At 34.5% G+C, this 13,734-nt stretch overlaps 1 protein-coding gene across 2 annotated transcripts in view; it reads left to right on the top strand.

Annotated features, from left to right (window-relative positions):
* LOC136030373 (RING finger and SPRY domain-containing protein 1-like) overlaps positions 1–13,734 on the top strand; it is a 227,843-nt gene that overhangs the window by 172,035 nt on the left and 42,074 nt on the right. For both annotated transcript variants that reach the window (XM_065709295.1, XM_065709296.1), the window contains exon 9: positions 8,126–8,340. In XM_065709295.1, coding sequence (XP_065565367.1) covers positions 8,126–8,340 — 215 coding nt within the window. The remainder of the gene's footprint in view (positions 1–8,125; positions 8,341–13,734) is intronic.

Genomic DNA, 13,734 nt, shown 5'->3' with positions numbered 1-13,734 from the left:
CTCTGTGCAACTATGGGAACAAACCCGAGCTAGGGCTGATCACAAAGAAGCTGCTGTGTTTGGCCAAATCAGCTAGATCTAGCCGTGGACTTTACCTTATTGGTTGAAAACAGGATGAATTAAAAAAAAAAAGTTTTAAGCTCAAAAGAAAGATGATGAATTGGCAGTCCAAGACCTGGTCTAAAGGGAGTAGATAATAGCGGAGCTAGATAATAAAAAGAGATGGCGAAACGGAAGAAAGAAATCGGTGATACTATTCTGAAAGAAGCAGGAGAACGTCTGAAGAAAGCAGTAGAGGAGAAGGACTTTTTGAAAATTGGTCTGGCTCAAAGGACAAATGATGCTGAATCTGTGGAAGTATTTGTTTTGAAGAAGAAATCAAAACTGATCGACTGCCTTTCAAAAAAGCCTAAGAAGTGATGACGATAATTACGTTAAGTGTGATTCTACCAGGGATTTGTTACACCACTCATGGATACCAGTCTCATGGTTTAGTCCTGTTCGTACACATTCAAAATTTCTGCTTTACTAAGTTGTTTGTTCCTTGTACCTTAATGGAAGTTTTTCTTTCATTAAAGTTCTCTTTTGTATGAGAAAATAAATTAATCTAAGATAATTTAAGATTCCAGTCTTCTTTTCCTTAACCTCGCGGGCCTGCAGAGGGTGATGAATGTCATAAGGCAGTAACTAGGACTTATGTAGTTCATTTACCTGTGCTCTTGAGTGCCTCTTGGTAGTCACTTTTTTTAGTTGTGAAATTACTAAAGTCTCTTTTTCGGGAGCATTGTTGCGGCCAACCCCTGTGTAAAATTGCAACATGCTTGTTTCAAAAAAAAAACAAAAAAAAACGTGTTCTGTTGCACTGTTCCACACGCATGTGTTTAATCATGTAGCGCGTATTTAAGCTAAAAGTTTCTACTTTCAGTTACAGCTTCTAGTGACGGAATGTTTTTTCTGCATGCTTAAAGTGCCCAAAAAATGCCCCTCTCCCTTCTAAATTTTTGTAAGAATGAATAGCACTCTTTACATTAAGTCGAACGGATATTTTTTTTATTTGTTTACGGTACAAGTATTGCTTTGAAAAATATATATCTAAAATAAAGGTTATCATTTGCTTTTTTAGAGACTTGAGCCCTAGTAAGAATTCAACCATTGTTTCATATTAATTTTGAGAATGTAGGAAGGTAGCTGATTTGAATGGAAATTGAAAGCTCTACTCCCTTTATTGAGTAACAAAAAGAGTATTTTTCACAGAGAATTACCGATTCTACTCATTCTTTTTGTCACAAAACAAGACTTTTGGCACAAATGAGGCCAAGATGCTATCAAGTGAAAATTTTGGTACAGCCATTCGTGTCAGCACAAAATATTGGATTTCCAGGAAAGTTTATAAGTGTTGCAGAAATTATAGGGACATAAGTGAACGTTCTTATGTTTTATTTTCGACACTTGTATCAAAATATTGCAAATCAAACCATTTTTAAAGAAATTATTTGTATATAGGAGAATCTTTCGAATTGCGACTTTTATTATTTTCAATTTTATGTCCGTCTCTGCATCTTGCTATCCTCCTATTTGAAACTGAGCCATGTCGCTTTGCAAATCAATTTTCCAAATATTCAAGAAATACGTTCAATAAACCGACCTTCTTTAATGTAAATTTAGTTATATATTTCTTTTCTTTGACGGCATTAATAACGTTTCAGAGTCATTATTGAAAAAGAATTGATTTTAGAAATTCATCTAAGAAAGCTTCAAAAAGGAAAAGATAACAGCAAATACTGACAATCTTATTAAAGCATAATAGGTAGATGGATCGATCGTTTTAATAATGGGAAAGCATAGCGAATTTTAAATAAGTTTCCAAAGACCTCATTAGACAGAGCTGGCCTACACAAGAGACTTCATGAGCACAAAGACTTTTAGAAAATCAACCTGGAAAGACGGTTATTTCTTGTAGTCTGCTTAATTGAGTGGAAAATTAAAAGCTCGAATTTTTTAATTCAACTGTGGCGTCAGTTCATGGCTGCAATGGAAGTCCAATATTGCTTTGTGGATCATAGCATTCGGTAAAAACTGCTTCGTAGTATTATCACTTCTACGGACAGCATACATATATATATATATATATATATATATATATATATATATATATATATATATATATATATATATATATATATATATATATATATATATATATACATATATATATATATATATATATATATATATATATATATATATATATATATATATATATATATATAATACTAGGGCGTATAAAAGTGTGGTTATCAAACAGTTCGCGGTAACGAACTGTAGTAAGGAGCGACCCGGCTCAATAGTAACCAAAACTCTAAAAAATGGAATTTTGATACCAATAGCTACATCAAAAAGAATCGCATTTTAATGCTTATTTTAAATATAGAAGTTTCATCAAGTTTAGTCTTACCCATCAAAAGTTACGAGACTGAGAAAATTTGCGTTATTTTAGAAAATAGGGGGAAACACCCCCTAAGAAACACCCCCGTAGAATCTTAACGAAAATCACATCATCAGATTCAGCGTATTAGAGAACCCTACTGTAGAAGTTTCAAGCTCCTATCTACAAAAATGTGGAATTCACGGGTATGTGTTTATTTGTTTGTTCACGGATCACGGATGTGTGTCTATTTGTTTGTTTTTTTTGTTTGTTTTTTTCCGAGGGGTGATCGTATCGACCCAGTTGTCCTAGAATTTTGTGAGAGGGCTCATTCTAACGGAAATGAAAAGTTCTAGTGCCCTTTTTAAGTGACCAAAAAACTGGAGGGCACCTAGGCCCTCCTAGCGTGGGAGGGGTCCCACACTAATTAGTTTTCCAAAGTCAACAGATCAAAATTCTGAGATAGCCATTTTATTCAACGTAGTCGTAAAACCTAATAACTATGTCTTTGGGGATGACTTACTCCCCGGCAGTCCCCGTGGGAGGGGCTACAAGTTACAAACTTTGACCAGTGCTTACATATAGTAATGGTTATTGGGAAGTTTACAGGCGTTTTCAGGAGGATTTTTTGGTTGGGGATGGGTTGAGAAGAGGGGGATATGCTGAGGGAACTTTCCATCGAGGAGTTTGTCTTGGGGGAAGAATATTTCCATGAAGGGAGCGCAGGATTTACTTGCATTATTTAAAAAAAAAACAATGAAAAAATAATATGAATTTTTTTTTCAGCTGGAAGTAAGGAGGAGCATTAAAACTTAAAACGAACAGAACTATTACCCGCTAAACTATTTTTAATAATTTCAACTATATATTCTAAAGTTTTTGTGATTCAGGGGTCATTCTTAATGAATTGGGACAAAATTTAAGCTTTAGTGTAAAGAGCGAGGTACTGACGAGGGGGTGAACCCCCTCATATATTTAATAAAAACATGAGAATACAAAAGTTTTTTACGTAAGCTGATTTATAAGTTACGTATATCTTTTACTAATAAAAAGATTCGTAAAAAATTTAAAGTTCTAGTTGCCTTTTTAATTAACCAAAAAATCGGAGGGCAACTAGGCTTCCTCCCCCGCTCTTTGTTTTCTAAAAATCATTCGATCAAAATTATGAGAAAGCCATTAAGCCAAAAAAAATAAATATGCTTTGTTTTAATTATTACTCTGCGGAGAGCCAAAATCAAAACATACATTGATTCAAAAATGTTCGGAAATTAAATATAAAAAAAACAAGTTTTTTTAACTGAAAGTAAGGAGCGACATTAAAACTTAAAACGAACAGAAATTGCTTCGTATATGAATTGGGCTGCTTCCTCATCAACGCCCCGCTCTTTACGCTAAAGTTTTTTACTGTTTTAGAAAGAAGAGTTGAGAGAAAGAATCAAACTTTAGCGTAAAGAGCGGGGCGTTGATGAGGAAGCAGCCCCTTTCATATACGAATTAATTTCTGTTCGTTTTAAGTTTTAATGCCGCTCCTTACTTTCAGTTAAAAAACTTGTTTTTTTTTATTTAATTACTGTTAAAATTACAGACATCATCTAGTAGTTTCTGGGGTCAATTTAAAGCTTAATTTAGAAAGAATAACTCCGGTCCGGGAAGCTATGACGCTGGTAGACACCAAGATGAGAATTTGATAGAATCCAGGAATAGGTGAATACTAAACTGGATGGTTTCATATTTGACAATTTAGAAAAATGATGGAATAATTTTAGGAATATAGTTTGTGAAGAAGCTTATTATGTCTTAGACGAGAAAGTTAAAAACGTAGCTATGATTTTTAGTGAAAATGCTTTGTGTTTGAAAGAAAGGAGGACTGTATTCTATAAGAATTGTTTGAGTGATAGATCATATGAAAATAAGAGGGATGTAAAAAAAAGTGGAGAACATTTTATCATTTTGTCTTAGACGAGAAAGTTAAAAACGTAGCTATGATTTTTAGTGAAAATGCTTTATGTTTGAAAGAAAGGAGGACTGGATTCTAGAAGAATTGTTTGAGTGATAGATCATATGAAAATAAGAGGGGTGTAAAAAAAAGTGGAGAACATTTTGGCTAAGGAGATGTGAAGTGGAGGCTATGGATGAAATTATCGAAGATCTGGTAGATGCAGCCAGACAGCATAATAGTAATTTATTGTACTGGCATGTTAATAAATTGAGAAGGAATAGTCAATCGAAACTTGTCCCAGTCAAAGATAGGAACGGGACCACAATTAGTGATAACGAAAGGGTTCAAGAGTGATGAGTAGTATATTTTGAAAATGTGCTCAATGGTGATAAGAGTTACAGGAAAAAATGAAAAAGTTTGTGACACGCTAAATGTGAAGGAAGGCTTATTTCGTGAGGAAGAATTAGTGACATTATTAAAATGATTAAAAAATAATAAGGTTCTAGAGAGTGAGTTTCTTAAATATGGTGGTTGTGAGATTAAAAATAAGCTACTGAATATCGTTAATATGATTTTTGAAAAAAGGGAAGTGCCTAGTGATTTTAAGAAAACTTTAATTAAACCACTCGATAAGAAAGGGTTAAGAATGAGTGTGGGAATTATAGAGGCATTAGCCTGGTTTCTGTGGTTAGCAAATTACTTAGTAAGACGGTGCTTTTTGAGTCTTTGAGATGCTTTATATTTTAAGAGAAAAACAATGTAGTCTTAGGAAGGGTAGAGGATGTGTCGACCAATTTTCATTCTTAGATTAGTAATTGAGAAGTGCCTGAGTTATTTAACGCCTCTAGTCTTCAATTTTGTAGATTATGAGCAAGCGTTTGATTCAGCTGATAGAAGAGGTTTACCGAAGGTTTTATCCTTGTATGGTATGCCAGACAAATACATTAAACGAGAAAAACGTCGCTGCGGTTAGGGTAGGAAATGAGCTTAGTTGCTGCTTTCGTATTGAAATCAGGAGTTAAGCAGGGTTGCGGTCCATCACCATTTATATGAATCTTTCTGATAGACCTTGTTTTAAGAAGCGCAGCAAAGGTAATGGGAGAACACGAGATAAAACGGGGAAGTAAAACTCCATGATCTTGATTATGCGGATGATTTTTAGCATTCTAGATTAAGCGTGTTTGAAAAATGAATGAACTTTTATAGGTTTTGCGAGTTCAGGGCAAAAGAATAAGTTTGAAGATTAATGTTAAGAAGACTAAGTCGCTAAGACTAGAAATAAGTGAAGGTGAAAAGGTGATTTTGCGTAATAAGAAGGTCGATCTAGCGGATAGCTTCACTTACCGGGGTAGTATTACTAGGAAACACGGAGGTTGCAGTGAAGATGTTAAAGTAGAATATCCTTGGCCCAGGGTATTTTTTCACAGTTGAAAAAAATTTGTTATCCAAAAATATGTTTTCCAGCGAAATTGCTTACGGATTGTTTGGGTACCCGACTGAATGACCTTATCTTAAACAGTGGATTGTACAAAAAGGGTGGTTCAGTCCCTCTTTCTAGAGCTATAATGAGAGAAATTTTGAGATGGCTAAGGCACGTTCTGTGGATGAAGGATGACAAATTGCCAAAGATTGTTCTCGTCAGCCAACCGTCTAGGGGCAAACATAGTAAGTCGTCCCTGGCTAGGGTGGGGATGTAAGGAAAGACTTGAGGTATATGGGAACTTCCTGGGAGGGTGTATAGATGGAGGCTTTGAATAGATTGGATTGGAGGAGGAGCATGTGAAGCTGTGTTGGCCTTAGGCGGGATAATGCTGCAGTGAGGTAATGCAGAGTTAAAATTTTAGCCCGTTGCAATTTGAAGTTATCAGGGTAGAAAAACATTTGTCTGCAAAACAGTCAAAACTTGTAGAATTAACTTTTAAGCTACCATACTAAAGACAAGAAAAAGAAAAGAGATAAAAAAAAACATTATGAAAAATCACCAACTTCAACCAGAGGAAGAATTTACAAACTACAGCAGAGCGCAAAAAGATGAGGGAGACGCTAACCAACTTTAAAAAGAAAGAACAGGTCAGAAAATACTAGATCGCCCTTATTAAGTATTGAATTGCTGAAAACTAAAAAGAGACTCGTAGCTGCTTACTGTAAGTCAGCTATCAATCCAGCTGAGCAGACAATTACGTATAGTATAGTAATTAGAGTTTGAAACCAGCAGTTATTTTAGAGATGACTATTAAAGCTTGGCGTTGATGCTAAAAACTAGGATCAATTTAATTTTGTTTCTCTGTAAAACGATTTCTTTGGCTTCGAACAAGAACCTATTGCCACACTACTTCACAAAATTCAAGACATCTGTACATCAAAATTACATAAGGTACATATGCAGAGCTCTTCATGCCTGTCAGAAAGTATAAATGCCTTGCCAAACAATTCTAACAATATAAGGAATCAACAATCTGCACAGCTAAGCGGATAAGCATATATAGGGTTGGGAGATAATTTTGGGAACCAACAGTTGTTTTTTGATATGATGCTTAAAATGGGGTGCCGTTGCTAAAAATGAAAAAAAAATAATCATTTTCTTGCAGAAATATCTTTTGGGCTCCAAATAATCAAAATGGTTTGGAATGCTGCCTTCTAAAATTCAAGACATCTTTGTATGTGAAATTCAATATTATGCGTATTCAGAACCTGGTCTCTCAGAATTCATAAATGATTCATTAAGCAATTTTATAATTTTTTGACATCAAAAATCTATGCATGTGAAGATAACCTGGCAGAAAAGTGGATTTTGGAACCAACAGTTGTTATTGAGATGATGCTTAAAATGGGGTGCAGTTGCTAAAAATGAAAAAAAAAACTAATCATTTTCTTACAAAAATATCTTTTGGGCGCTAAATGAAATAATGGTTTGGAATGATGCCTTCCAAAATTCAAGACATCTTTATATTTGGAATTAAATATTATGCAAATTCAAAACTTAGACCATCAGAAATTATAAATGAATCACCAAGCAATTTTATAGCTTTTAGAAATAAACAATCTATGCATGTGAAGATAACCTGGCAGAAAAGTAGATTTTTGGAACCAAGAGTTATTTCTGTGATGACAATCATAAAGGGATTCGGGTGCTAAGAATCCGGATTATTTTACGAACCTTATAAGAAAAACATTGTTTAGGCTCTGGAAAAAAAGAATAGTTTGACATGTTGCCTTCTAAAACTTAAAACATCTAAGCATTTGAACTTCTATAAGCTACTAATTTTGAACTATAGATGTTCGTCAGAAAATAGCCTGCCAATCAATTTTATCTCCGCTGAATCTAATTTCACTCGGAATCAGTATCATCTAAGTTTGTTTTTTGGACACCACTTAACCAACTGGCTTTGAGAATGTTCCTCCAAAATGGGTTGTGTTGACTTGTGTATGACAGTAATTGGATATGTAATTGGACAGAGTGGGTAATCGACGAATAACAAACTAACTATTTTCAGTTATTTTTCTTTCTTTCTAATTATGTTAGCCAAGCTATAAGTATTTTAATTTGGAAAATGAATGCCAATCCTTAGAAACCGCGATGTAACAATTGAATATATATCCAGCTAAAAAAATATCAGTTCTGCACAAAGTATTTTTATTTATGATATTTGATGCTCTTTTGTGTTAACCAAATTGGTTAATTTGGATTACCAGGGTAATTTCTGAGCTAACCAGTCTCTGAATGCCTGTTTCTATAGGTCATTTTTCTTTTTTCCAAATAGGATGGCTATGGAACCGGTGACGATGAAAACTCAATTGCTTTTGACGGATCTCGTAAGCTAATTTGGTATAACGCTCTTCCTGCAAGCCATAGCCTGGATAGATGGAAGCCAGGGGACATTGTCGGTTGTTTCCTTGACCTTGAATCCCAAGAGATAGATTTTGCTTTGAATGGAAAGTGGACGGGACCGCAAAAAGAATTTTTCAACAAGCCAAGGTACGCTCAATTTCTGCTCCTTAATTAACTTTTAGGATTCAAAACCCCTAGTCGGGGTTTTGGTGCTGTTTGTTATGTTCATACAATTGTACATTGTTTTTTTTTTAACTACAAACTTTTTTTTGCTGAAGAAAGAGTTTAATGGAAAAGAGTTTCATAATTGTCTTGTTATAAAACCAGTGCATATCATATTTTTTGCAAAAATAATTTTCGCTATTAAGATACTTCAAAGATTATACCAAAAAAAAGGATCTTTCAATAAAATTTGAAAAAATATTGTTTGTAAAGACGCGAGACTAATATAGTTTAAATACGACTATGTAGAAGGCACATTTTTTTGTTAAAAAAAAAATATCAACAGTTAAACAAAAAAGAAAGTCAGAAAATTCTTAACAAAATGATAATTAAAACGCGTTTATGCTCAAGGTCGTCCACAGGATGGCTTCAGCCCAGTAGAAGGTCAAGAATCATGCAGATGTTCAATTTCTCTGATAGAAAACCCAGCCGTAATTTTTAAGTATATATACTGTAAATAATTATCACAAAAAAAAACCTGCAGAAGACTGGAGATCCCCATTAAATAATAGTATTTTGCCAAAAAAAAAAAAAATTAAATCGCAATCCAAAATATTAGCTCTTAAGTAGATTAAGTTTTAAAAGCATGTTTTCTCAACTGAAAGCAAGGAGCAACATTAAAACTTAAAATGAAAAGAAATTGTTACGTATATGAAGGAGTTTGACATCTCCTCAATATCTCGCTCCTCATACTAAAGTTTTTTAGCGCCTTAAAGAATCTTTTTATTGTTCTAATTGAACAATAAAAGAACTCTCATTATAAAGAACTGGGACAAAATTCAAGCATTAGAGTGAAGACCGAGGTGTTGAGTATGGGGTAACCCCCTCCATAAACGTAACAATTTCTGTTAATTTTAAGTTGCTCCTTACTTTCAGTTGAAAAAAAAATGTTTTTTAAATTTAATTTCTGATGTTTTTCTTTGATAATCCCGAGGAATTCGGTTCCACCTCCAGGGGAAAGTCCCCCCAACCGACGTAAAGATACCCAAGATGATTCAATTCCGGTGAAAATATACCCTGGACAATTACCCTTAGCATATCCACGCGTAAAATTGAGTCGGCAAAGAGAAAGTAAGGCAAATAAAAAGAATTTCCAATAGGAATTTTGTCATATTCCCCCAGTGTAAGATTTCCACTGAATAGCTCACTCGCCAGAAACTCCCTCCCATGGATAATATTCCCCGCGGGAAATATTTCCAGAAAAAAAAATCACCTAAAAAGTGTATGCAAACTACCCAATAAAAAATACCATACACAAACAATGGGCAAGTTTTATAACTTAAAGAACTTTCCTCAGGGGCTTTGGGGGGGAGGGTCATGCTATCATAAAAGGTGTTTTTTTGGCCTTTCATCTATGCAGAAACAATGGCTATCTCAATTTTAATCGGACTTTTTGGGGGGAAAAATGGCGTGCTTGGGAGACAAGTTGCTCTCCAATCTTTTTGGTCACTGAAAAAGGACACTCGAACTTTCATTGTTCGTTCAAATGAGCTCTTTCCCGATGCTCTAGGATACTACTGGTTCGATATGATCATGGCTGGGAAAAAGAAAGCAGAAAAAAACAAAAAAACACGCATCCGTGATCTTACTTCTGGCAAAAAAAAACTAAATTCCACATTTTTGCAGATAGGAGCTTGAAACCTCTACAATAAGATTTTTTGGTACGCTGAATCTGGTAGTGTGATTTTCATTGAGATTTTTGACTTTTAGGGGGGTGATCTCCCCTCCTTTTCGAGAATCAGGCAAATTATCTCAGGCTCGTAGCCTTTGATAGGTAACACTAAGATTATATATTTGGAATCAACATAATAAGCCAATTCTTTCCATATATGTATTGATATAAAAAGTCTCTTTTTTAGACTCTCGGTTAATATCGAGCCGCGTCGCTCCTTACTTACAGTTCGTTACCACGAACTGTTTGAAAAGCTTAAAGAACTTAACGAATGGGATGTTAAAATCTGAAAAGGATAGCCCAAAAATAAGGTAATGTAAAATATGAAACAGAAAATACTATGAATAAATAAGTAATTGCAAAACGAGCTAAAATAAAAGAAATAATCAAAACAAACTCAAAACAGACAGAAATTACTATGAATAAATAAGTGAAACTTATATTGATCTTTACAAAACATTCATGCTTAAAACGAACCAAAATTATCACGAATGTGAATGGAACTAACGTACTACCATCAAGCCTCCTAAAGGCGTCATATCTGTTTTACTGAAAACAATATGTATTGCAAATCGTGGAAAGCTGTCATAATATCAGCAGTAACAAAAATTATATATATATATGGTAATCACTTTTGACAGGAAACAAAGGTACTTGTATGATAAACCCACTACCACTTAAGTTGTTCATTCATTGACGCATTATAGAACCGGTTTTTTTTTCGTTATTTTCTTTCCACTTAGCTTGAGACAAGGCAAAGAGAAGTGACAGAATAGATGGAATGTATATAATTTGAGCTATATGTGTGAACGGTAGGTGGTTGAGGTAAAGTATTTGGACAGTGTGAATTAAGAAAGCAATTTTTACTACATTTTATGCAGAATAATTGTACCTAACACTTTAAGCATGCAGACACGCTATACTTTATTGTTGATCAAACAGTTCGTGGTAACGAACTGTAGTAAGGAGCGACCCGGCTCAATAGTAACCAAAACTCTAAAAAATGGAATTTTGATACCAATAGTTACATCAAAAGAATTGCATTTTAATGCTGATTTTAAATATATATTTCATCAAGATTAGTTATACCCATCAAAAGTTACGAGCCTGAGAAAATTTGCCTCATTTTAGAAAATAGGGGTAAACACCCCCTAAAAATCATAGAATCTTAACGAAAACACACCATCAGATTCAGCGTATCAGAGAACCCTATTGTAGAAGTTTCAAGCTCCTATCTACAAAAATGTAGAATTTTGTAGTTTTTGCCAGAATGCAGATCACGGATGCGTGTTTATTTGTTTTTTGTTTTTCCAGGGGTGATCGTATTGACGCAGTAGTCCTAAAATGTTGCGATAGGACTCATTCTAACGGAAATGAAAAGTTCTAGTGCCCTTTTTAAGTGACCAAAAAAATTGGAGGGCACCTAGTCCCCCTCCCACGCTAATTGTTTTTCCAAAGTCAACGGCTCAAAATTCTGAGATAGCCATTTTATTCAGCGTAGTCAAAAAACCTTATAACTATGTCTTTGGGGACGACTTACTCCCCCGCAGTCCCCGTGGGAGTGGCTACAAGTTACAAACTTTGACCAGTGCTTACATATAGTAATGGTTATTGGGAAGTATAAAGATGTTTTCAGGGGGATTTTTTGGCTGGGAGGAGGGGTTGAGAAGAGGGGGATATGTTGGGGGAACTTTCTGTCGAGGAATTTGTCATGGGGGAAGAAAATTTCTATGAAGGGAGCGCTGAATTTTCTAGCATTATTTAAAAAAAAAACAATGAAAAAATAAATATGAAAAAGTTTTTTCAACTGGAAGTAAGGAGCAGCATTAAAACTTAAAACGAACAGAAATTATTACGTATATGAGGGGCTCACCTCCTCCTAATACCTCGCTCTTTACGCTAAAGTATTTTTATTAATTTCAACTATTTATTCTACGGCTTTTGTTATTCAGGGGTCATTCTTAATGAATTGGGACAAAATTTAAGCTTTAGTGTAATGAGCGAGGTACTGACGAGGGGGTGAACCCCTCATATATGTAATAAAAACATGAGAATACAAAAGTTCGTTACGTAAGCTAATTTATAAGTTACGTATATCTTTTGCTAATAAAAACATTCGTAAAAAATTAAAAGTTCTAGTTGCCTTTTTAAGTAACCAAAAAATCGGAGGGCAGCTGGGCTTCCTCCCCTGCTTCTTTTATTCTCAAAATCATTTGATCAAAACCATGAGAAAGTCATTTAGCCAAAAAAAAATAAATATACAAATTTTGTTTTAATTATTCCTCTACGGAGAGCCAAAGTCAAAACATGCATTGATTCAAAAACGTTCAGAAATTAAATAAAAAAAAAAATAAGTTTTTTAACTGAAAGTAAGGAGTGACATTAAAACTTAAAACGAACAGAAATTGCTTCGTATATGAAAAGGGTTGCTTCCTCATCAACGCCCCGCTCTTTACGCTAAAGTTTTTTACTGTTTTAAAAAGAAGAGTTAAGAGAAAAAGTCAAACTTTAGCGTAAAGAGCCGGGCGTTGATGAGGAAGCAGCTCCTTTCATATACGAAGTAATTTCTGTTCGTTTTAAGTTTAATGCCGCTCCTTTCACTTAAAAAACTTGTTTTATTATTTAATTTACGATTAAAATCAAGTAAGTGTGGGCATCAAGCCATGGCTAATTGTAGAAAAAGCCAAGACAGATAGTCCGATTGAGTGAGAGGAAATTCTGGCATTAAACCCTTTTATTAGGATTGCTTAAAAATGATGTTAGTTCATTTGTTAATAGATAAGTATATCTATTATCCGTCCACGCGTCATCCCTAGGGCAGAAGAGCTAAAGTAGATAATCATAGAACTAAAATAGTTATAGAACCTATAATTTTCCAAGTGTTTTTTAAATGGCACAGGTAAACGACGGCAGGAAAGAGCAAGATATCGAGGAGTGGGCAATCTTTCATATATTTATATTAATATATTTATTCGTGTATTTATTCAACAAAGAGTGATAAAACTAAAAAAAAAAAACTTAAGAAAAACCTCAAACGAGGCTTATTAAATAAATATAGAATACAGACCTCGCCCGCTACCCGCGGGGCTCATGGACTAATACGCTTCGCTCTATAGGTAATGTTACCTGTAAGCAAGCCCACTTTACGCATTTTTAGTTTGCCCCATGGAGGAGTAGGGTCAACCAGAAATGGATGCACTTCTCTAATAATGACCAAGAAACAATATGCGATCATCAGAATCTTGCTATATGCAGTAATACTTTAGAGCACTTGGAACGAAAGTAAACATTTACCAAAAGTTTTTGTACGAGTATAACTAGGCATTGCAAAATATATAGGCATTGACTGTTATGTAACAATCAAAGGAAATGTCAGGATCTGTGATTAGAAAATCACGGTTTTCAGGTATAAATTGACCTAAAATTAGCCCAGGGGGCAAAAAGTGTATCTAGTTTGACGTCCTGTCAAACTAGCCACCTGCCAGTTTACGCCACCTGCCAGTTTACGTTATTATCTACCGTAACTAGTCAAAGGAATTATATTGTTTTGACTGATGCTTCGTATTGCTCTAACGCATCGGCTATTCGAACACGACTGAACTCTTTTAGGAAAGCTAGAAAGCTGTTTTAGAAATCCTAAGGCATGC

The sequence above is a fragment of the Artemia franciscana genome, chromosome 8 (genome assembly GCF_032884065.1).
Source record: "Artemia franciscana chromosome 8, ASM3288406v1, whole genome shotgun sequence".
Taxonomy (NCBI): Eukaryota; Metazoa; Arthropoda; class Branchiopoda; order Anostraca; family Artemiidae; genus Artemia; species Artemia franciscana.
The sequence above is the reverse complement of the archived record's forward strand: the minus strand, read 5'-3'. Positions and strand labels throughout refer to the sequence as shown.